At 36.4% G+C, this 18,064-nt stretch overlaps 1 protein-coding gene across 1 annotated transcript; it reads right to left on the bottom strand.

The window, feature by feature from the left end:
- Positions 1-11: 11 nt before the first annotated feature.
- slc2a3a (solute carrier family 2 member 3a) lies at positions 12-16,520 on the bottom strand. The gene is made up of 11 exons (XM_082185746.1): positions 16,162-16,520; positions 15,085-15,205; positions 11,796-11,894; positions 10,568-10,728; positions 8,026-8,266; positions 7,510-7,672; positions 4,892-5,079; positions 3,629-3,733; positions 3,437-3,535; positions 3,116-3,319; positions 12-2,066 (listed from the first exon to the last, which is right to left on the bottom strand). The coding sequence occupies exons 2-11, from the start codon at positions 15,097-15,099 to the stop codon at positions 1,719-1,721; spliced, it is 1,623 nt and encodes a 540-aa protein (XP_082041872.1). The 5' UTR covers positions 15,100-15,205; positions 16,162-16,520; the 3' UTR covers positions 12-1,718.
- Positions 16,521-18,064: the final 1,544 nt, after the last annotated feature.

The following is an 18,064-nucleotide window of genomic DNA, read 5'->3' as shown; positions in this document are numbered from 1 at the left end:
AGGCGAACAAAGTAATTTAGACTATTTATTCACAAAATAATACAACAACTGTACACAGTACCACTCATGATGCTGATGCACATTCAGGAAAAGCCACCATAAAATATACAAATGTCAAAACATCAACCTTTCTGTTTAGCAGACACTCTTTTTGACTTGCAATTACATCAATTACATTCAACACAGAAACATTAACTTAGGTATTTACAGGGTGATGCTCTTCTAACTCTGTACAGTAAGCAACTATGTGTTGTGTACATTATGCACAGTAAAGGTACAGTATGTGAAAGGCATTAACAGTTATTATGATGGTTGTATTAGTTAGTGTTAGAAGAGGGCTGGCTCAATGTAAAGCTGCTCTGGACCACTAGAATAACAACTGCAGTGCACTACTGCCAGAGGAATGTTGTCTTTCGTAGACTTTTTTTTGTTTGTTTCTCTCTGTGCAACACATACGTGATCACAAGACACGGAAACGGGAAAAAGCAGTTCTTCATATTACCCCTGGCCAATAAAGGTGCTTATTAATAAATACTTTCACATTGAATATCTAGACAAAAAAAGCAACACATAAGCGATGGCAGCATAAAGTATCTATCAATTCGACTTACATGATAGAAATGATTGACAAAGTAAAAAATAAATGTATAAATAAATACTGTATATGTTCTCTTGGAAAGGGAATCAAACAAAGTGTCAGAAAGTGCATAACTACAGTCAGACATTTATTTAAATCAAGTGAGACTTCTCTCACTACTCTGTCAAACCTCAAAGTGAGTAAGTGCAGCACATATGTAACGCTGGTACACTAAAACACAGGAAATTCAATAGCATTATTAATGGTCATAATCTAGCAAACTTCCTCCCTGATCGCATCATTTGCTAAAAATCTTTATCGTAGATATCGGAAATGTGGACATGTCTGGTTATTGATGCCGTATACAGTATATACAGTACAATTTATTGAACACTGGTGAGTCCTTTTGCGTCCTCTACAATGCAACAATTACTGTGATTTTAGATGAATGAGTGACTTCTTTATCTGAAGAGTTTTTTTCTTTAAATGTATTATTTTTGGCAGTAAACTAGCGATTTTATTCTTGGCATAAGCTTTATTAGCTAAGCACTTCCTACAAATATAAATATTTTAATTAATCTTCTAATTAAATAGATCTTTTTAGTGTTTTGGATAAATGGTAGTAGTGATTAGAAGTAATTAAAACCTATATTTCTGTATATACATTATATATTATACAAAATGAACATCGTCAGTGCAAAAACCTTTAGATTATGATGATCACTGACTATCATCATAAAAGCAAGAAACTGAGGTTTGACAGTTGAAAATGGTGAGTGAATTATGTACAAATTCCCTTTTTCAGTTCGATTTGATATAGCAAACTGTCATATTTGATAATTCTCATTAAAACTGCACTAAAAACTCACAAACAGGAATAAATAAGCAATAAAAGGATAAAACCCTTAAAACTAATCAATATTGCACCAAACCATCATTGTCAAACTACACCATAATATAAGCTCATGTGCTATGAACTCTCATAGCCTTTCAAAATCTAGCTAGGTGATCTGTGACATTCCACTGTGGTTCTGTTCTTAATCGGTGTACCCTAAATAATCTCTTTCTAATATTATATTTCTATCTCCAGTGATACATGTCATGGCTTTAATCATATTTAGCTATATAGTTACACAATTGTTTAGATGGTGGAATTATTTTTCTCCTCTTTACTAGAATCAACCAGTGGCTGGGTAACTGAGCTAGGTTTCTTGTCCACCTTTGCGGCATCATTTGAGCTGGACCCCTGTTCTGTGGAAGATTTGGAAGCTTTCACCAACGGGACTTTCTCTTTGACCGGAGAGGCGGGAAGTGCGACTCTGCCTGGCTCCTCCACAGAGGTGGCAGCCGGAGGCGGAGACCCACTAAAACCACAGGCGATCTCATCGAAAGTTCGCCCTTTGGTCTCTGGAACTTTGAAGTACGTAAAGATGAAGAAGAAGATGAGGAAGATCATGAATATAATGAAGACATACGGCCCGCACAGCTCCTGTAATTCACAAGCAATAAGAAGAAAAGTTAATTCTGATATTGTGCACACATTTTAACACAAAATAAGATTACAATAACCCAGTAGTCATGTGATACAAATTTATTATAATAGGACAATTATTTCAAAACCTTATTATAATGGGTTAGATTCAAGTTATTTAAATTCAAGTTCAAATAATTTTTTGTGTGAATGTTTAATTTGAAAGTTGGATTTCCATACAAAATTATTCATAGTTTTACTTTCAAAGTATTCATAGTATTGTAAAAAACAATACAGTAGTTTTAAGTGGTTAAAGTAATAGCAATTGATTCTAATGGTGCAGTAAGCGATTTTTGAAAAACGCTGTTTAAAAAAAGTGTATTGTACCAAGCACCAAAACACACTTGTAGCCAATCAGCAGTAAAGGGCGTATACACACATGATGGGGAGGTGTACATGTCAGTGTACAAGAGAGACATCAGCAGAACGACTATAGAAAGATAGAGATGGCAGAGAAAACACAAAAGAGGAAAATGCCAGGGGAATATAACTTTAAAAAGAAGGGTTACAATCAGGCAAGAGGAAAGACCCACATTAATATCGGAGAAGCTTTCCAGCGCCTGAAAACGGACACCAAGATTCCTTTATTTCTTCTTGATACGCGAGTACTGTTGGTTTGCTGTGTTTCATAGAACTAAGATACTGTATGCTGTCTTTTGCTTGAATATACTCATGTGTCATCTTCGCTTGCTTGTTCACTTGCATTATTATTATTATTAAAAAGCTATAACGGTTCCCAAAGTGTGTCCAAAAAGTGAGATAACATACTCCTAAAATATGTTTTTTCTTTTGGTTCCCCTTTTAGTGACCGCTATAACCCCTTAATCGTGTCACATTTTCGTTGCCTGTGTTGCACACCGTTTACGTGAATGTGGCGGTGGAAGCATCAAGATATGGGTGTGATCCTTTTGGGTAGGGACGTGTTTGTTTTGGTGATTTCAAATATTAACAGTGTTTACCAGAAATCGCTTACTGCACCTTTAAATGTATATCTAAATTAAACTCACCTCCAATTTAGGGAAGCTGACTCCCACAAGGAAGTTGGCTGTCCAGTTGGAGCATCCTGCAACGGCCATGGCAGCAGGACGTGGCCCCTGGGAGAACAGTTCAGCCACTATGAACCAGGGAATGGGTCCAGGGCCCATCTCGAACATGGCCACAAAGCCAAAGACTGCAGCAATGCTGAGGAAGCGTAGAGACTCAATGTCCTTCTGCTCAGGGACAAAGGTAAGAAAACATAGGTATGACATTAACATTCCCATGATGGCCAGATATTAACCGGGCCTGTATGAATCTGTAGCAAAATGAAAACAGACAAAAGGACCCACCAATAAGAGAGCGATTGTCATGGCCAAGGCGCTGATGGCCATCCCACCCAAACCAATAAGGTGCAAAGTTCTCCGTCCCGCTCTCTCAACCAAGAATAGCTATGAATAGAATAAAATGGAAGTATTATCTCAAACACATCACAGTTACATTACACATAGATTTCTCCTAAAGTTAAATGATTAAATACTTACAGATACTACAGTAAAGACAGTGTTAACTACTCCGGCTCCGATGGTGGCGTAAATGGGCTGAGTCACTCCGGCTGACTCAAAAATACCAGTTGAGTAATAAAATACCTTGGAGAAACAGGAAGAAAAGGCAAAATGGTTAACTAAAGAATGAAAAGTGACAGTGAAATGAGAACGCGATTGCATATTAAATACATTCAAAACATATCTTTCATTTGAAAGACACATTTTTCCATCTTAAAAATATATCTATATTACGACACACGCTCTCAATGACAAATGCAGAAAAGTTAGTTCATGCGTTCATGACCTCAAGGCTAGATTATTGTAATGCTCTACTGGGTGGCTGCCCTGCACGCTTAATAAACAAACTACAGCTGGTCCAAAACGCAGCAGCTAGAGTTCTCACTAGAAACAGGAATATGACCATATTAGCCCTGATCTGTCAACATTGCATTGGCTCCCTATTAAACACTGCATACATTTTAAAATCTTGCTAATTACTTACAAAGAACTAAATGGTTTAGCTCCTCAGTACTTGAGCGAGCTCTTAACACATTATAGTCCTTCATGTCTGTTGCGATCTCAAAATTCTGGCCAGTTGATAATATACAAAGAATAACAAAATGAGCATGGTTTCTCCAAAGGTTTTTTTTTCCTCCATTCTGTCATTCATTCTTGCTTGATTAATTGGGGAAGCTTAATACTCAAAAATACTATTGATCTGACTGTACTGACGCTGTTGAATGAGAACTGAACGGAGCTGGACGATGACATAGCCTACTTTTTTTTGCAAAACTGCTTTATAGATGAAATGAACTTATTTAATAATGATGATGTTTACAACAGAACTGAATCAACACTGAACTGACTTCAGCTGAACAACAGCCGAAATGCATAATTTTTCTGTTATCACTGTAAAGCTGCTTTGAAACAATCTGTATTTTAAAAAGCGCTATATAAATAAAGGTGACTTGATTTGACATTTGGCAGTCCAATCAAATAATGAGTTTTAAAGTGGATGTTAAAAATCATGGTTGATATCCCAGATCACTTGTCACACTCGAAATATTATGTCAATTCCAGCATATTCCATTTTGGGATATTGCGAAGTGCTTTGTTTGCAAGTTTAGTAGGACATCCAACTAAAACATCCAAATATTGACTCAGTTCACAAAGTATGCATATTGTGAACAATATACACATCCTGTACATTCAAAATAGTAGGTGGTATGCAAATACATTTAAGTAAATGATGTCACTCACAGCATTGATGCCAGAGAGCTGCTGGGACAGGTGCAGCATGACAGCGATGAGCAGGGGCTGGCGGTAAGCAGCAGTGCGGAAGAGCTCTGGGATGGTCACCTTCTTCTCCATGGCCATCTTCGCACTCTCTTCCTTCATCTCCTGCATGTCCTTCCCAACATCCTCATAACCACGGAGACGCACCAGTGCTGGGGGACAATATAATGGAGGTTTGGTGACTTACCATAGAAATCTAATCTTTCTATTTATTCCTGTGATGGTAAAGCTGAATTTTCAGCAGCCATTATTCCAGTGTTCCGTGTTACATGATCCTACAGAAAGCATTCTAATATGATGATTTGATGCTCAGGAAACATTTCATATTATCAGTTGTTGGAAACTTTATTCCTTCATCGAAGCATAAACCAGGAGGCTTGAGTTGGATCTTTTAAGCAGAAGAAATTCTTTATTGAGAGCTTCGCGGCTGTAGTTTTTTCTCAAGTCTAATCTAAAGTAACTTTACATGGTATCTTTTAGGCATTTTAGGAGGAGGGACTTTTGGGGGTGGAGACCTTCCCTTTACAAAGTATACAAATACAATATAGGCGCCGTCAGCTCGTTACCAGAATTTCCGCAGCTCTGATCTCATCAGCATAACAGTGATCCAATCAGCCTGACTAGATCGCCTATACATTAACATTATCATAGAGACAAAAGCACAGCTGTACATTGAGCTTAATGGTCAGGAAATGCATAAAGACAAAGGGTGAGGGTGAACGTCTCAGCAATTGACTCATCATAACAGCTGCTAAACTTTCTCAGTTTATATTGGAATCTAAATTAAAACCTCAAATGCTAAAATTAGTATTCTTCACCGTGATGTTTATGTAAGGAAGCATATCTGAAATAGATTCTTAAATTTGTAATCCTTCACAGTTTTGAAAACAGCTGCTTCATATTTTTGTGGAAACAATGAAACCATTTGTTCAAGATTATTTGATGATATTTCAAAAGAACAGCATTTATTTGAAATAGAAGTCTTAATATTAATTCTAAACATTCTAAATGTTTCCATGCTGGATAAATTATAGATTATGATGCATAGTATGGTATACACAAGGAAAAAACACATATTATCCTAACCTGTTATTGACATTTTAAAAGTGAATCATATGTGTGTATTTTTTGTGATTTATACGGGAAAAGGCAACCATTACATCATCAATGTCAAAGAAGATGCCAAAAGCTGCTGTTGGACTCTTGTCAAGATCAGGGACTCTTAAGGGCTCAAGCTTTTGATTCCTCTATGAGGAACAGTAAACCACAATACCAAAGTAGGGATTGTTTCTGTGTCTTAATTTTTTACTGTCAGAAAACACTTATTACCAGGATAGTTTAGTGAGTCCGCTAGAATAGGTGCTGTGTCTTTTCTTCTTAGCAAGCAATAATGACCACTGATGACTTTCATTAAAATAAAACAAACTGTTTACTGAAGTTGTGTGCAGTATTATGCAGGGATGCAGTGCACACACATTGAAAAGTCACATCTTTCTCTTCTTTTTTTCTTTACTACACACTCTCACTAAGTATTATGGGTAATTCTAATTTATTCTTATACCTGACCAACATCATAAATGGCAATGGCACTGGTTCTATTATTATTGAAGACAATTAATTAAACATTCCATTATTACTATTATTACTCTAATTAATTCATAACAATATGAGGTGAGAACATTAGATTCACAACAAATTATATCAATGAAGTTTATGAAAAAATAATGTCAGTATCTACTGCCAAAACAAAGCAAAACAAAACATTGCAACGCCAGTTCTTCTAATATGAATTTTGAATTCAGAAAAGTGAATGAGTTATTCTCTAATAGTCTGCATCTTAAATGTTTTTTGGTAAACACATTACTGAATGTCCTAGAAAATGGTAGGTGGGACGTGGTAATGTTTTTACAATGTTGGGGAAATGATAAGTCATAATGGGAAGTCATAACAACGTTTGTGCAACATAATGAAAATACAAATTTTTGATATTAGCAAAACATGTTGTATTAATAATGTAGGTAAAAACAAAATTGGCTTAAAGATATAGTGTGTCATTTCTGCGCCACCTAGCATAACAAAACATATTTGCAAAGACAGTGATTGTTTTCAAACAGGGTTCCTGAAGACTCTCCATTTGCCATTGGTTGCCAAACAGAATTTCCAAAAGCTGTGCAACAGTAGCTGGCATCTATTAGTCATTCATCTGGTGTAAAATGAATCATGTAGTAAATGTGACTATAACTTAGTTTTTTTCCCATCCTGCTCCAGTCAATGATGAGCTGTATATGTTATTTAATAAAGGGCTTCTGTTTAAGCAGATGTTTTAGCTCATTTTGTCACCAGCACATAATTAGCATTGAGTGGGAACATAAGGTTAAGTGCATTTGGCACAATACTACTCCCAAAGAAATGAATGCAGTTAAAAAAATATTTTAAGCTCTATCGATTACTTCCACTGAGTAATATCTCGTTTGCTGAGATATTTTCAATGTTTAGTGCTGATAAAATCGTGCACATGTGGGGTGTTTTTCAAATAATTATGGCTGCAGCTCAGTGGAGATCATTTGTGATCTCTCTCGTACCTTTGCGGGCCTTTTCTTCCTCGTTGAGGTTAATGAGCAGGTAGCGAGGGCTCTCTGGACAGAACGGCAGCAGTATACACTGCAGGATGGCTGGTAGCACGGTTAGAGACAAAAGTAAAGGCCAAAGCTTTTGTGAACCAAGCAGACTCTCCAGACCAAAGACCTAGATGAAAAGGACACCATACAAAAAGTTGAAACATTTACAAGCATTACATTAAACCTGATTAAGTTATGTCATAAATTAGGCTCGCAAACTGAAATTTGAATTGGCAGATTCAACTAGAAAGTTACTATTATGTAATAGCATTGCTAATTAGATGGAATATTTCCTCAAGGCTTTGTTGTGGCACAAACATAATGTATAATGAGGCCACAAGGCTCTTGAAATAATTGATACTTTTTTTCTTTTCTTATAAACCATCTGGTCATGACACACAAAATCAAAAAACTTTTTTCCAGTCTCTTACTAATATGTAATTTAGCAACAAATTAAATTGCTGACATAGAATGCTTTACCTGTGCAATTAAGATGCCCACCACAACACCAAGCTGGTGCAGGGTCCCGAAGGCCCCACGGAGGGGAGTGGGCGACACTTCCCCAACATACATTGGAGTGAGACCAGTAAAGAGACCACAGAACAGCCCAATAACCAGCCGACCGGCAATGACCATCTCATAGGAGTAGCAGAGAGTACACAGTCCCATGAGACTCCCACCAATCAGAGCCAAGATATTCACGAGGAACATCGACTTGCGTCTGTAGAGAGAAAAACAGGCAGACAGGGAGTGAGTTCAATTGAATTAGAAACGCTAATTCAACAGCAAATAGAGGAAATTAGAAAAATGACAGCAAGAAAGAGAGGAACAGGAAGAGTGTTAAGACATAATTTTTGTCTTTGGAAGAATATGCCCTTTAGATTTTGTCAATATTCATTGTGTCATATTCATTCATTATATTCCATTTTGCTCTGACAAAAATTACATACTTTTAGTTGACAAAAATGTGCAAAATGACAGAATAAAACATGTCAAACTGTAACAGACCAAACTCTAAGGAAATATGTAAGGTATAATGTAGAGCGAGGCGGTTGTTATAGCGAATAGCCTGAAGGGGTTGTATTCGCTATAACAACCTCCTCGCTCTACATTATCCCGCTTATTACATGGCTACCCACCAAATAAATCAATAATTTCACACAAAATATTGATTTAAAAAGGAGTTTATTGATTTAAAAACGATTGTATTGCTTCCGCTAAAGAAAATAGTCTGTTCCGTCTCTACGGTTAGAATCCTGCGTCCATAGCAACGCTCTGTTTTTCATGGCAACGGTGTGCTATACTTCGCAGCGATCTGTTATCAAGAAATAACAGACCGCATTCTACATTGGAATTCAACCAAGCCATGTAATACATATATATATATTACATGGCTTGGTTGAATTCTAATAAACTCCTTTTTAAATCAATATTTTGTGTCAAATTATTGATTTATTTGGTAGGTAGCCATGTAATAAGCGGGATAATGTAGAGCGAGGCGGTTGTTATAGCGAATACAACCCCTTCAGGCTGATTCAAGACCCGCTTGTCGGGGTTGTATTCGCTATAACAACCGCCTCGCACTACATTATCCCTTACATATTGTCATGATGTCAGTTTGTTTTGATTTCTGTTCTTGTCTGTGTTTGATTAATCTGTCAATTAGTTCAGTTCTGTCTTTCCCCGCCCCCTGCCTGTTTGTTTCCATGGTGACTGTTTTGATTTGAGTTTCGTTCAGGTGTGTCACGTTTAATAGTCTCGTTAGTTCCTCTGTTTTCTGTCTATTTAAGCCTTGTGTTTCTTTCAGTTCTTTGTCAGTTCTACGTTGCGTTGAGTTAGTTGTTCTGGGAATTATTTTGTGAAGTTTGAGTTTGTTTTTGAATAATGCTGCTGCACTTAGATCCTGTTTCATCTCTGCTGCAACCACCGTGTAACATATATATAATAATATAGTAATAATATTCTAACATAATATACTAACATAATACTGTATGTTAGTATAAGTATTATGTTAGTATATTATGTTAAGTTAAGTAATAGTAAGTCTTATATTGATATAATACTGTTACTTTGATTAATATATAGTTTTTATATAATAGAATTTTATTATTTTCAATGTTTAATATTTTTGTAGAAAGTGACAACTTTTGACATGACTTTGAACTTTCAAAAAAGTTCAAAGGAAAGTTCAAAAGAACAGCATTTATTAGAAATATTACTTAAAACCCACAACTTTTGGACGTATGAACGTCGAACTTAAAATTTTGTATTATATAATATTATACTCAATAAGTATTAGTTACTGTTTATTGTGTTGTGTTGTGAATTCTTCATGTTTCATCACTGACAAAACCAAACAATAGGCAAAACCAGGGAGGGTGACAGAGGAGGCCACAGAAAGAAAGCAGAAAAAGAACAATGGCCACTGAGCACACATGAATGCTTGCCTTGAATGTGAATGTTCTGACAATGTGGACAGCGTATAAGTAGACAGGAAGACAGAGGTCAATTCTTCTACTCTGAGTGACCTCATTTCGTTAAACTGCTTTATTATTTATGAAGCATTTACTCTCCAGTTAAAGCACCATTGTGAGTAAATATGACATACTCTGCTCAGCATAACAACACAAATGGCTACACTAAACTTCTCTGTACATATTTGCTACATGTATTGATTCAAAATAAACAGAAAAGACAAATGATGGAGATAATGTTGACTGGGAAATGTCAAGAGCCAGGTTCAAATCCACAATGCCAGCATTAGCGTCATGGTGCAGTGTACTAGAAAAAATGTGTTAAGCACAAAGCCATGGCTCTGACCTCAATGTGTCTTTACCAGAGATTGTAAATCTATATGTGTACTGTCCCGGAAGAAGTCACAAGGTTTAAATTTCTTTCTTTAGATTTGAAACCGAGCACAGGACTTCAGAGCACAGGACTTCCACAAAAGATACAGGTTTCCATCAAATTTAAATTGGTTAACATTTGCCATATCAAGCATTATAGATGAATTTCCACTTACCTTCCAAATTTGTTGGCTATGACACCGACACTGAATGATCCCATCATTCCACCCACGCTAAAGATGGCCACAGCAAAACTCCACACAATGGTGCACATGCCCGGTTTGATGGGCTCCCCGTAACGCTCCATCCATGTGGCGTTGAAGAACTCCCGCAATTTCTAAGAGGTTAAAAGGTTCCAATTTAAAATGGTCAATGCATAATTCTCATTTTATACTTTTCATACTTATTACTCCAAAGAAAATAATATGAATGATGAATAAGTACACTACTGTTTAAAAGGGGGGTTCATACTACACATTTTGTTCCTTTGACTTCCATTAAAACGTTTGCGTCAGACTGAGAACGCAAGCTCATGCGAAAAGTTTCACTGCAATCCAAAGTTCAAGTTCGGTGAACTCTGACCTGTCGAATTAGCAGAATTCGTGTGACCAGTAAAAGATCTATACGTCACGGCGTGAGATCTTGGTTGAATTAAAAGAACGCACATGTTTTCAGTAAAATCGAGTAAATTGTATATTATAAAATTTTGAATGTATTACTATTTATGTTGAATTCATGTTCATAAAAAGACGCAACAGAGTGTGATGTCATATAATGACCGTTACAGTGTCCCTAGAAATTTTGTGTGCTCAAAGTCTAGTGTGACCGCAGCTTTAAGGGTCAATAAGAATTTTTATGTGTTTAAAAGAAGTCTCTTTTGCTCACCCAAGCTGCATTTATTTGATAAAAAATACAGTACAAATGCTAATGTTGTAAAATATTACAATTTAAAACCCGATTTCTAATTGAATATACTTTAAAATGTAATTTATTCCTGTGATGGTAGGCTAATGCTCAATTTTCAGCTTCATTACTCCAGTCTTCAGTGTCACATGATCCTCCAGAAATCATTCTAATATCGAATGTCGATTTGGTGATCAAGAAACATTTAAATATTATTATCAATGTTAAAAACAGTTGTGCTGCTTAATATTTTTGTGGAAACTGTGATACATTTTTCCAGGATTCTTTGATAAATAGAAACAGCATATATTTGAACTCTTTTGTAACATTGTAAATGTTTTCACTGTCACTTTTGATAAATTGAAAGCACTCTTGCTGAATATTAGTATTCATTTATTAAAAAATATATATATCTTACTGACTCCAAACTTTAAAACGATTGTGTAGGTGTGTTTGAACATTTGATAGGTACTATACACACACATTCACACACTCACTAACCTGTTCAGGTGCATTGATGACTCCTGTGTTGTAGCCAAACTGCAGGGAGCCAATTACAGCCGTTGACAAAGAAAACAGGAGGTAGCATGTTACCTGCTTCTGTAAAACAAGAGAGGACAGTTAGGCTAGTTGATCATCATTTTAGTTTGACCAGTTTTTTAGTTTTTTATTTTGACCACCAACTGATTGACACCAATCACACAAATATCTTACAAAAACACACAAAATTATGTATATAAAAACACAAAATGATGCATAAATTTATAAAACATTTTAACAACATTAAAATACGTCATTTTAATCGTACTTTTTCTTGCGCTGTGTGTTTCTTTAAAGTCCTAGTTTACTGGCTATTAACCAAATTCTTTCATTAACATTTGCTTGACTGATTTCTTTAAAGAGAGAGTAGACACTGTGCACCGTTTCGACTGATGTAGTAAATAATGGGATGTAAACAAGGCAGCAGCAAACAACATAATAAAGAGGCTTATCTAAATCATTACAAATCAGCCATGTCCTAAAACGCCCTGCCTTCAGCTGTAAGACAACACTGCGAATACACATTCCAGGTTTCTAGGGCAGCAGTGCTGACACTGTGAATTTTGAAGGTCTGTGTGATGCTGAGATGTCAGACATTCGACACAGATGACCTTAATCCTACAGAAATTGGACTACATCAAAAGGAGTTCATAGTGTTTACCATAAACTGTATAAATACAATGGTGGACCAAGGATATAAGGCTGCAGGTCGATGCTTTGTTGCAGGGCTTTTCTTGCACAGCATTTGACATTATCTAAGCAATACCAGCTAGATGCAATTGTCTGAAAGAAATTAGATTGAAATTGTAGATCAATAGCATCATTTCCTTTTAATTGGATCCCATTATTCCTATAACTCGCTCTCCCTCTCTTCCGCACTCATAAAAATACTCTCAAGTCACGATGACTCAGTGAAATACGTTTCAAAACAAATGTCATCTGACAAATGCATTCTGAGTCAAACGCTCAATTTGGAAATGTATTAAAAGGTTAGTTCACCCAAAAATGTTTTTTCTGTCATTGATTACTCACCCTCACGTCGTTCCAAACCCGTAAGACTTTTGGTCATCTTCAGAACACAGATGAAGATCTTTGTGATGAAATCTGAGAGCTTTCTGTCCCTCCATTGACAGCTACGCAACTACCACTTTGACACTTCAAAAAATTCATAGAGATCGTAAATCGAATCCATATGAATTGAGCGGTTTAGTCCACATTTTCTAAAGAGACACAATTGCTTTATATGAGGAACAGATTGAATTTGGGCTTTTATTCACATATAAACATTGATCAACTAACATTAGTTGTGGTAAACGGAAGCTCAAGCATGTTCATTTGATGTGCGAGAACCAATGAGGTTCATTCTCGTGTGTTACGCAGCACGTTCGAGCTTCCGCAAGAAACCAATGGCTACGTTTATATGCACAACTTTTGTTTCAATCGGACCGAATTTCCATTTGATGAATCTGAACATAGTGTTTACATGAACGCTAAACATGTGATCAGGTCGATGTGCGTGTTTATATGTCACAAGCTTCAAGTTGGAATATAGCCTATTTTTTTACATGCGCACACTGCGCGAATACAGAGTTTCCCGCTGTTTGCGCATACTAACTATTTTTCTACATTGGTTCTTTATTTGTTTTAAACAGCAGACTTAATATTTACCCATTTCTGGTCATAATTTGGAGTAAATTAACATATGAACTATTGTGCCGTGCTCATGTGCTGCTTATATTTATCACGCAGTAAAAAGCCCCCTTCCCACGCCCTAAACCAGTCGTCTGTGGATGAGAATCCGAAACAAGGAATGGTGAGACGTTGTCCTGCTTCACTTCACAGACGCTGAGTGAAAGGAGAATTTTAGATTGACTCATTAATATGCCACTTTATTCAACAGGAGCAACAGCTTGTTCCGGGCGTCATACGTCTTCATGCTATTTCAACGTCATTGCATATGTGCAGGTTTTCAATCTGATCAAGTGTTTACATGTTTTCTCGATCGGATTAGAAAAAGAATAAACCACCTCTTTCAATCCAATCGAAATTTCATTCAGATCGAGCTCAATCGGATCGGTTAAGGTGTTTACATGAAGGCTTTTCAGTCCGATTGAGCCGTCGATCCGATTACTAACGGATTATTTGGTTGTATGTAAACGTAGCCAATGAGGTTCATTCTCATATGTTACGCAGCACGTTTGAGCTTCCGCAAGAACCAATGAGGTTTGATCTTGTGTGTTACGCAGGTTCGGTTGAGCTTCTCTTTATGTTCGCTGATCAACGTCTATATGTGAATAAAAGCCTAAATTCAATCTGTTCATCATATCAAATGATCGAGTCTCTTCAGAAAATGTGGAAACCGCTCAATTCATATGGATTAGTTTTACGATCTCTTTGTGAACTTTTTGGAGCGTCAAAGTGGTAGTTGCATAGACTGTTAATGGAGGGACAGAAATGTGTCAGATTTCATCAAAAAGATCTTCATTTGTGTTCCAAAGATGAACAAATGTCTTACGGATTTGGAACGGCATGAGGGTAAGTAAATGATGACTTATTTTAAGTCTTTTAATTAATTTTATTTTTATTTTTTGGTGAACAGTCCCTTTAAAGAGAGAAAGGTAATGTTACAAGACAACCTTGACAGGAAAGTCGTAACATCTGTAGACAGCTGTGTATAAAAAACATCTAATCTGCTCACAAACTCTTATACTCCAAAATGATTTAATCTGCTGATGTTGTGAGCATTGAGAGGATTTAAATAAACATCCAATTTAAACAACTTCATCACCCACTCTGCCTCTCTCTATTGGTCTCTCCCAAACATTTATATCTCAATCAATAGGTCTTAGCATCTCTGCCGCTCCCTCATTGTCATAGCAACATCCTGAGGGTAACAGCTGCATTGACATACTTTTCAATGAGACCACACAGCAAACAGCACAACACTGGCAACATACTAGGATTATGCATAACACTGTTGATTGATCATATTGATTAACTTTTGACATACATTCAATGCTGAAACAAAAATCACATGAGCTATTCGCATTTAGCTAAAATTGTTCATCAAAGTCAAGCAAAGCATGTGGTAGGCACATTCATTGCAGTCATTGCATTGATTCCTCGGATGCTACAGTATATGACTCGCATTATGTTGTGTTTGTATACCACTATAGTAACATGCATTAATGTCATGTTTGAATACACGTAGAGTTGTAGGAACAGATCATTGTACTATCGCAGGACTAACCTTCTCCCCCTCCATCGTGCCAGAGTGGAAACGTCCAAGATTGATGAATTCCGCGTGGACGTGAGGTTTTGCACACAATCTCCTTGTACCAGAAATGCGATGCTGTTAGTGACTATTTTGCCTTTAAAAAAACGCAGAAATACAACTTTTGTAAATTTGCGTCCTTCAAGCAGTGTGAGAATTATACAACGACTTTTTAGACAATGTTGCGCATCATCTCGCGCAACATCTTTTAGCGCTCCTAGCACAGTTAAGTAAGTATCCTACATGTTTTAAACAACACACAAACGTTGTAGAGACATATAAGCCTATGGGATATTAAAATGTAGGCTATACATAATGACAGTTATGTTTTTTCCAATATTATACCCTGAATAGAACTACAACAAGCGCTCACCTACTGTTGTGTTACATAGCTAAGCAAACTTGTAAACTTTTGTGATAAAATGAATTTCTGAAACCCGTTTTGGAAGGAATGTTTGTGTAAAAATATGTAGCCTACTTGCATGTAAAAGAAGAAGAGAATATTTCTTGACCCTTCCCCCCAAACCTTTTGAGATGACCCCGCAAAGCCCCTTCCTTTATGCTTTTGCAAAATCGCAAAATAAATTAATTAATTAAAAGGTAACAAAAAAAATCCTATCTAGTTACACTGTTGTTCAACAGGTGCTCCTGCACATTGCTGACTCCACTTTTGGATAAGTGGGTTTGGTCATGTTCTTAACCTCAGCCCTGTTTTTTAACATTAAACATTTTACAAGACAGTGTAACATAATTATTTTCGTAATATTCACCGCAAATCTATTTTGTTTGACATAATATATATTTTTTAAAAAACGACAAATTGTATCAATTATTTCAGCCCCACGTACATTTTGATCCCGCTGTGCATTGTATTATTTTACAATTAAATACATGTTGTCATAGGCTACTATTTTCCTTTTAAGGAATAAGCTGTATTTACAATTAACCAAATAAGACCATAGAAGACAATAACCAGCATCATGCTACTATGGTAATTCACATGCTATTTAAATATACTATTTAAATGTATATCATCAATTGAGGATGCCTTACCGTGTTTCTCGTGCGTCGTGACCACCCGTTTGCGTGCACGTATCCCGGTGACCCACTGGCACTGACTGAAGTCAAGTGAAATTCCGCACTGTCAATGATGTATTCTTTTATTCGTCACACGTAGCAAATAGGTTACACGACCAACCGCACGTTTCTCTTTGACGAAACACCGGCGGTTGAGCACGTAAAACCTCGTCCACGCCCCTTTATTTATCCACGACGCGTATTCCGCATCACGCCTTGTGACAGCTGTTCCGTCATAGCGCCTCGTGATGCGGGAATACCTTATTCGGCAAGGTTTAAGCTAGGATGCGAATTGTGATCGTGGGGTGGGACTAAGAGCATCCGATACCCGACGCCCATGATGCTCTGCGCGGGTGACCTTGATAGAGCATCAGCTGATGGGTGCTACCAAATGGATGCAGCGCCGGGTACCACAAACTCCAAAGGGTGCAGGGACGAGGCTTCGACTGACTGACATTCATTTGTAGAGTAAAAAAAGGATATAGTAATTAGGCATACATTTTCTTCAACGTTCTTCTTTTTTAATTTATGAAAATCCTTGGAAAACAGCAGTGAGCACATCCCACTGTTTATTCAGGCCTCAAAATGGCACGTGAGTCATAGCAGTATCAAATTCTGCAGTACAACAGCCCAAATTCTACTGCAGGAGTCACAAGGCTTCTGCAAGATTGCATCACTTTATAAATGTAATTTATGTGCACTGTCCAAACTATTTACTGACTTAAATCCACTTGACATAATAAAATAAAAAAAAGAAACCGATATATAAGGAGAGACAGGGTTAGTTGTCCTATTTTTTTTAAGGGGAGGATACATTTTCTTTTTTAAGTCTTTTTTTTTTTTGTTTAAGTATTTGTTAGTTTTTGAACATTTCCACTGTTTACCCAGGAGATAAAAAAAAAACAGCCAGGGATGGGCAGTATTTCAGATACATGTATTTAAAATAGGATTTGAAATACAAAATACTATTTTGTATTTAGTATTTTAAAGCCTTTGGGAAAAATCAAATGTAATTTGCATTTAAATACATTTAAGATGAGTATTTTTGAATTTTCAAAATACATAAAATACTTTTTTGCCAGTCAACCTCTTTATCAGGGTATTGATTTTGTGCATCAACTAGTTCAGACATTCACTAGCTCAACATTGGATCAGCGATTTTTTGGGGAATAAGGTGAGAATGTCATGATCAATTCTACTTGTTGATTAAAGTTAAAATAGTGCATTATTCACTTCAGTTAACATGAAAGAATAAAAGAGAACAGACAAGTGGGAAAATAGTGTTAGCCAATCAGTCTTGATCGGTTGTTGATTTTTATCAACTAGCTTGTCAAATGTGTTTAAAGCATTACTGCATGTTATGACACTACATATCATAGCGATGATATAAAGTGTGAATCGATGGAAATTTTTCTAAATCGTTTACATAGATAGTGGGGTAAGCAAATGTATCCGTGCAGCTTTTAGTGGGCAGGAATTATTGGAACGTTGGAGTGGAAAAAAGAAGCACTGATGAATGATACACCACAAAAATCTTGGACAAAAAAAAAAAAAAAAGAGTTTGAAATTCAGTTTATGCTGTGGAATCAAAACTTGAGAATCGTGAAACCATGATATTGTTACTGTGAAGTAAAATTGAGATTTTGGTCATATCGTCCATCCATATTCTTTGCTAGATAGCAGAAAAGATTCCCACAGTTTTACATACAGTATGAATTTTTTAATAGTGTTCACCACAAGTAATAGACTACATTGTAACCAGAAATAAGTATACAAATGGCTGCTATTTTGCATAAGTTTATTTGTAATTGCCAGAAAGAAAGAAAGAATGACAGAGAGGGCTTCAACATAATTGGGCTTCAACACGTGTGATAACTTG

Source organism: Leuciscus leuciscus (assembly GCF_965113295.1).
Source record: "Leuciscus leuciscus genome assembly, chromosome: 12".
Lineage (NCBI taxonomy): Eukaryota > Metazoa > Chordata > Actinopteri > Cypriniformes > Leuciscidae > Leuciscus > Leuciscus leuciscus.
The sequence above is the reverse complement of the archived record's forward strand: the minus strand, read 5'-3'. Positions and strand labels throughout refer to the sequence as shown.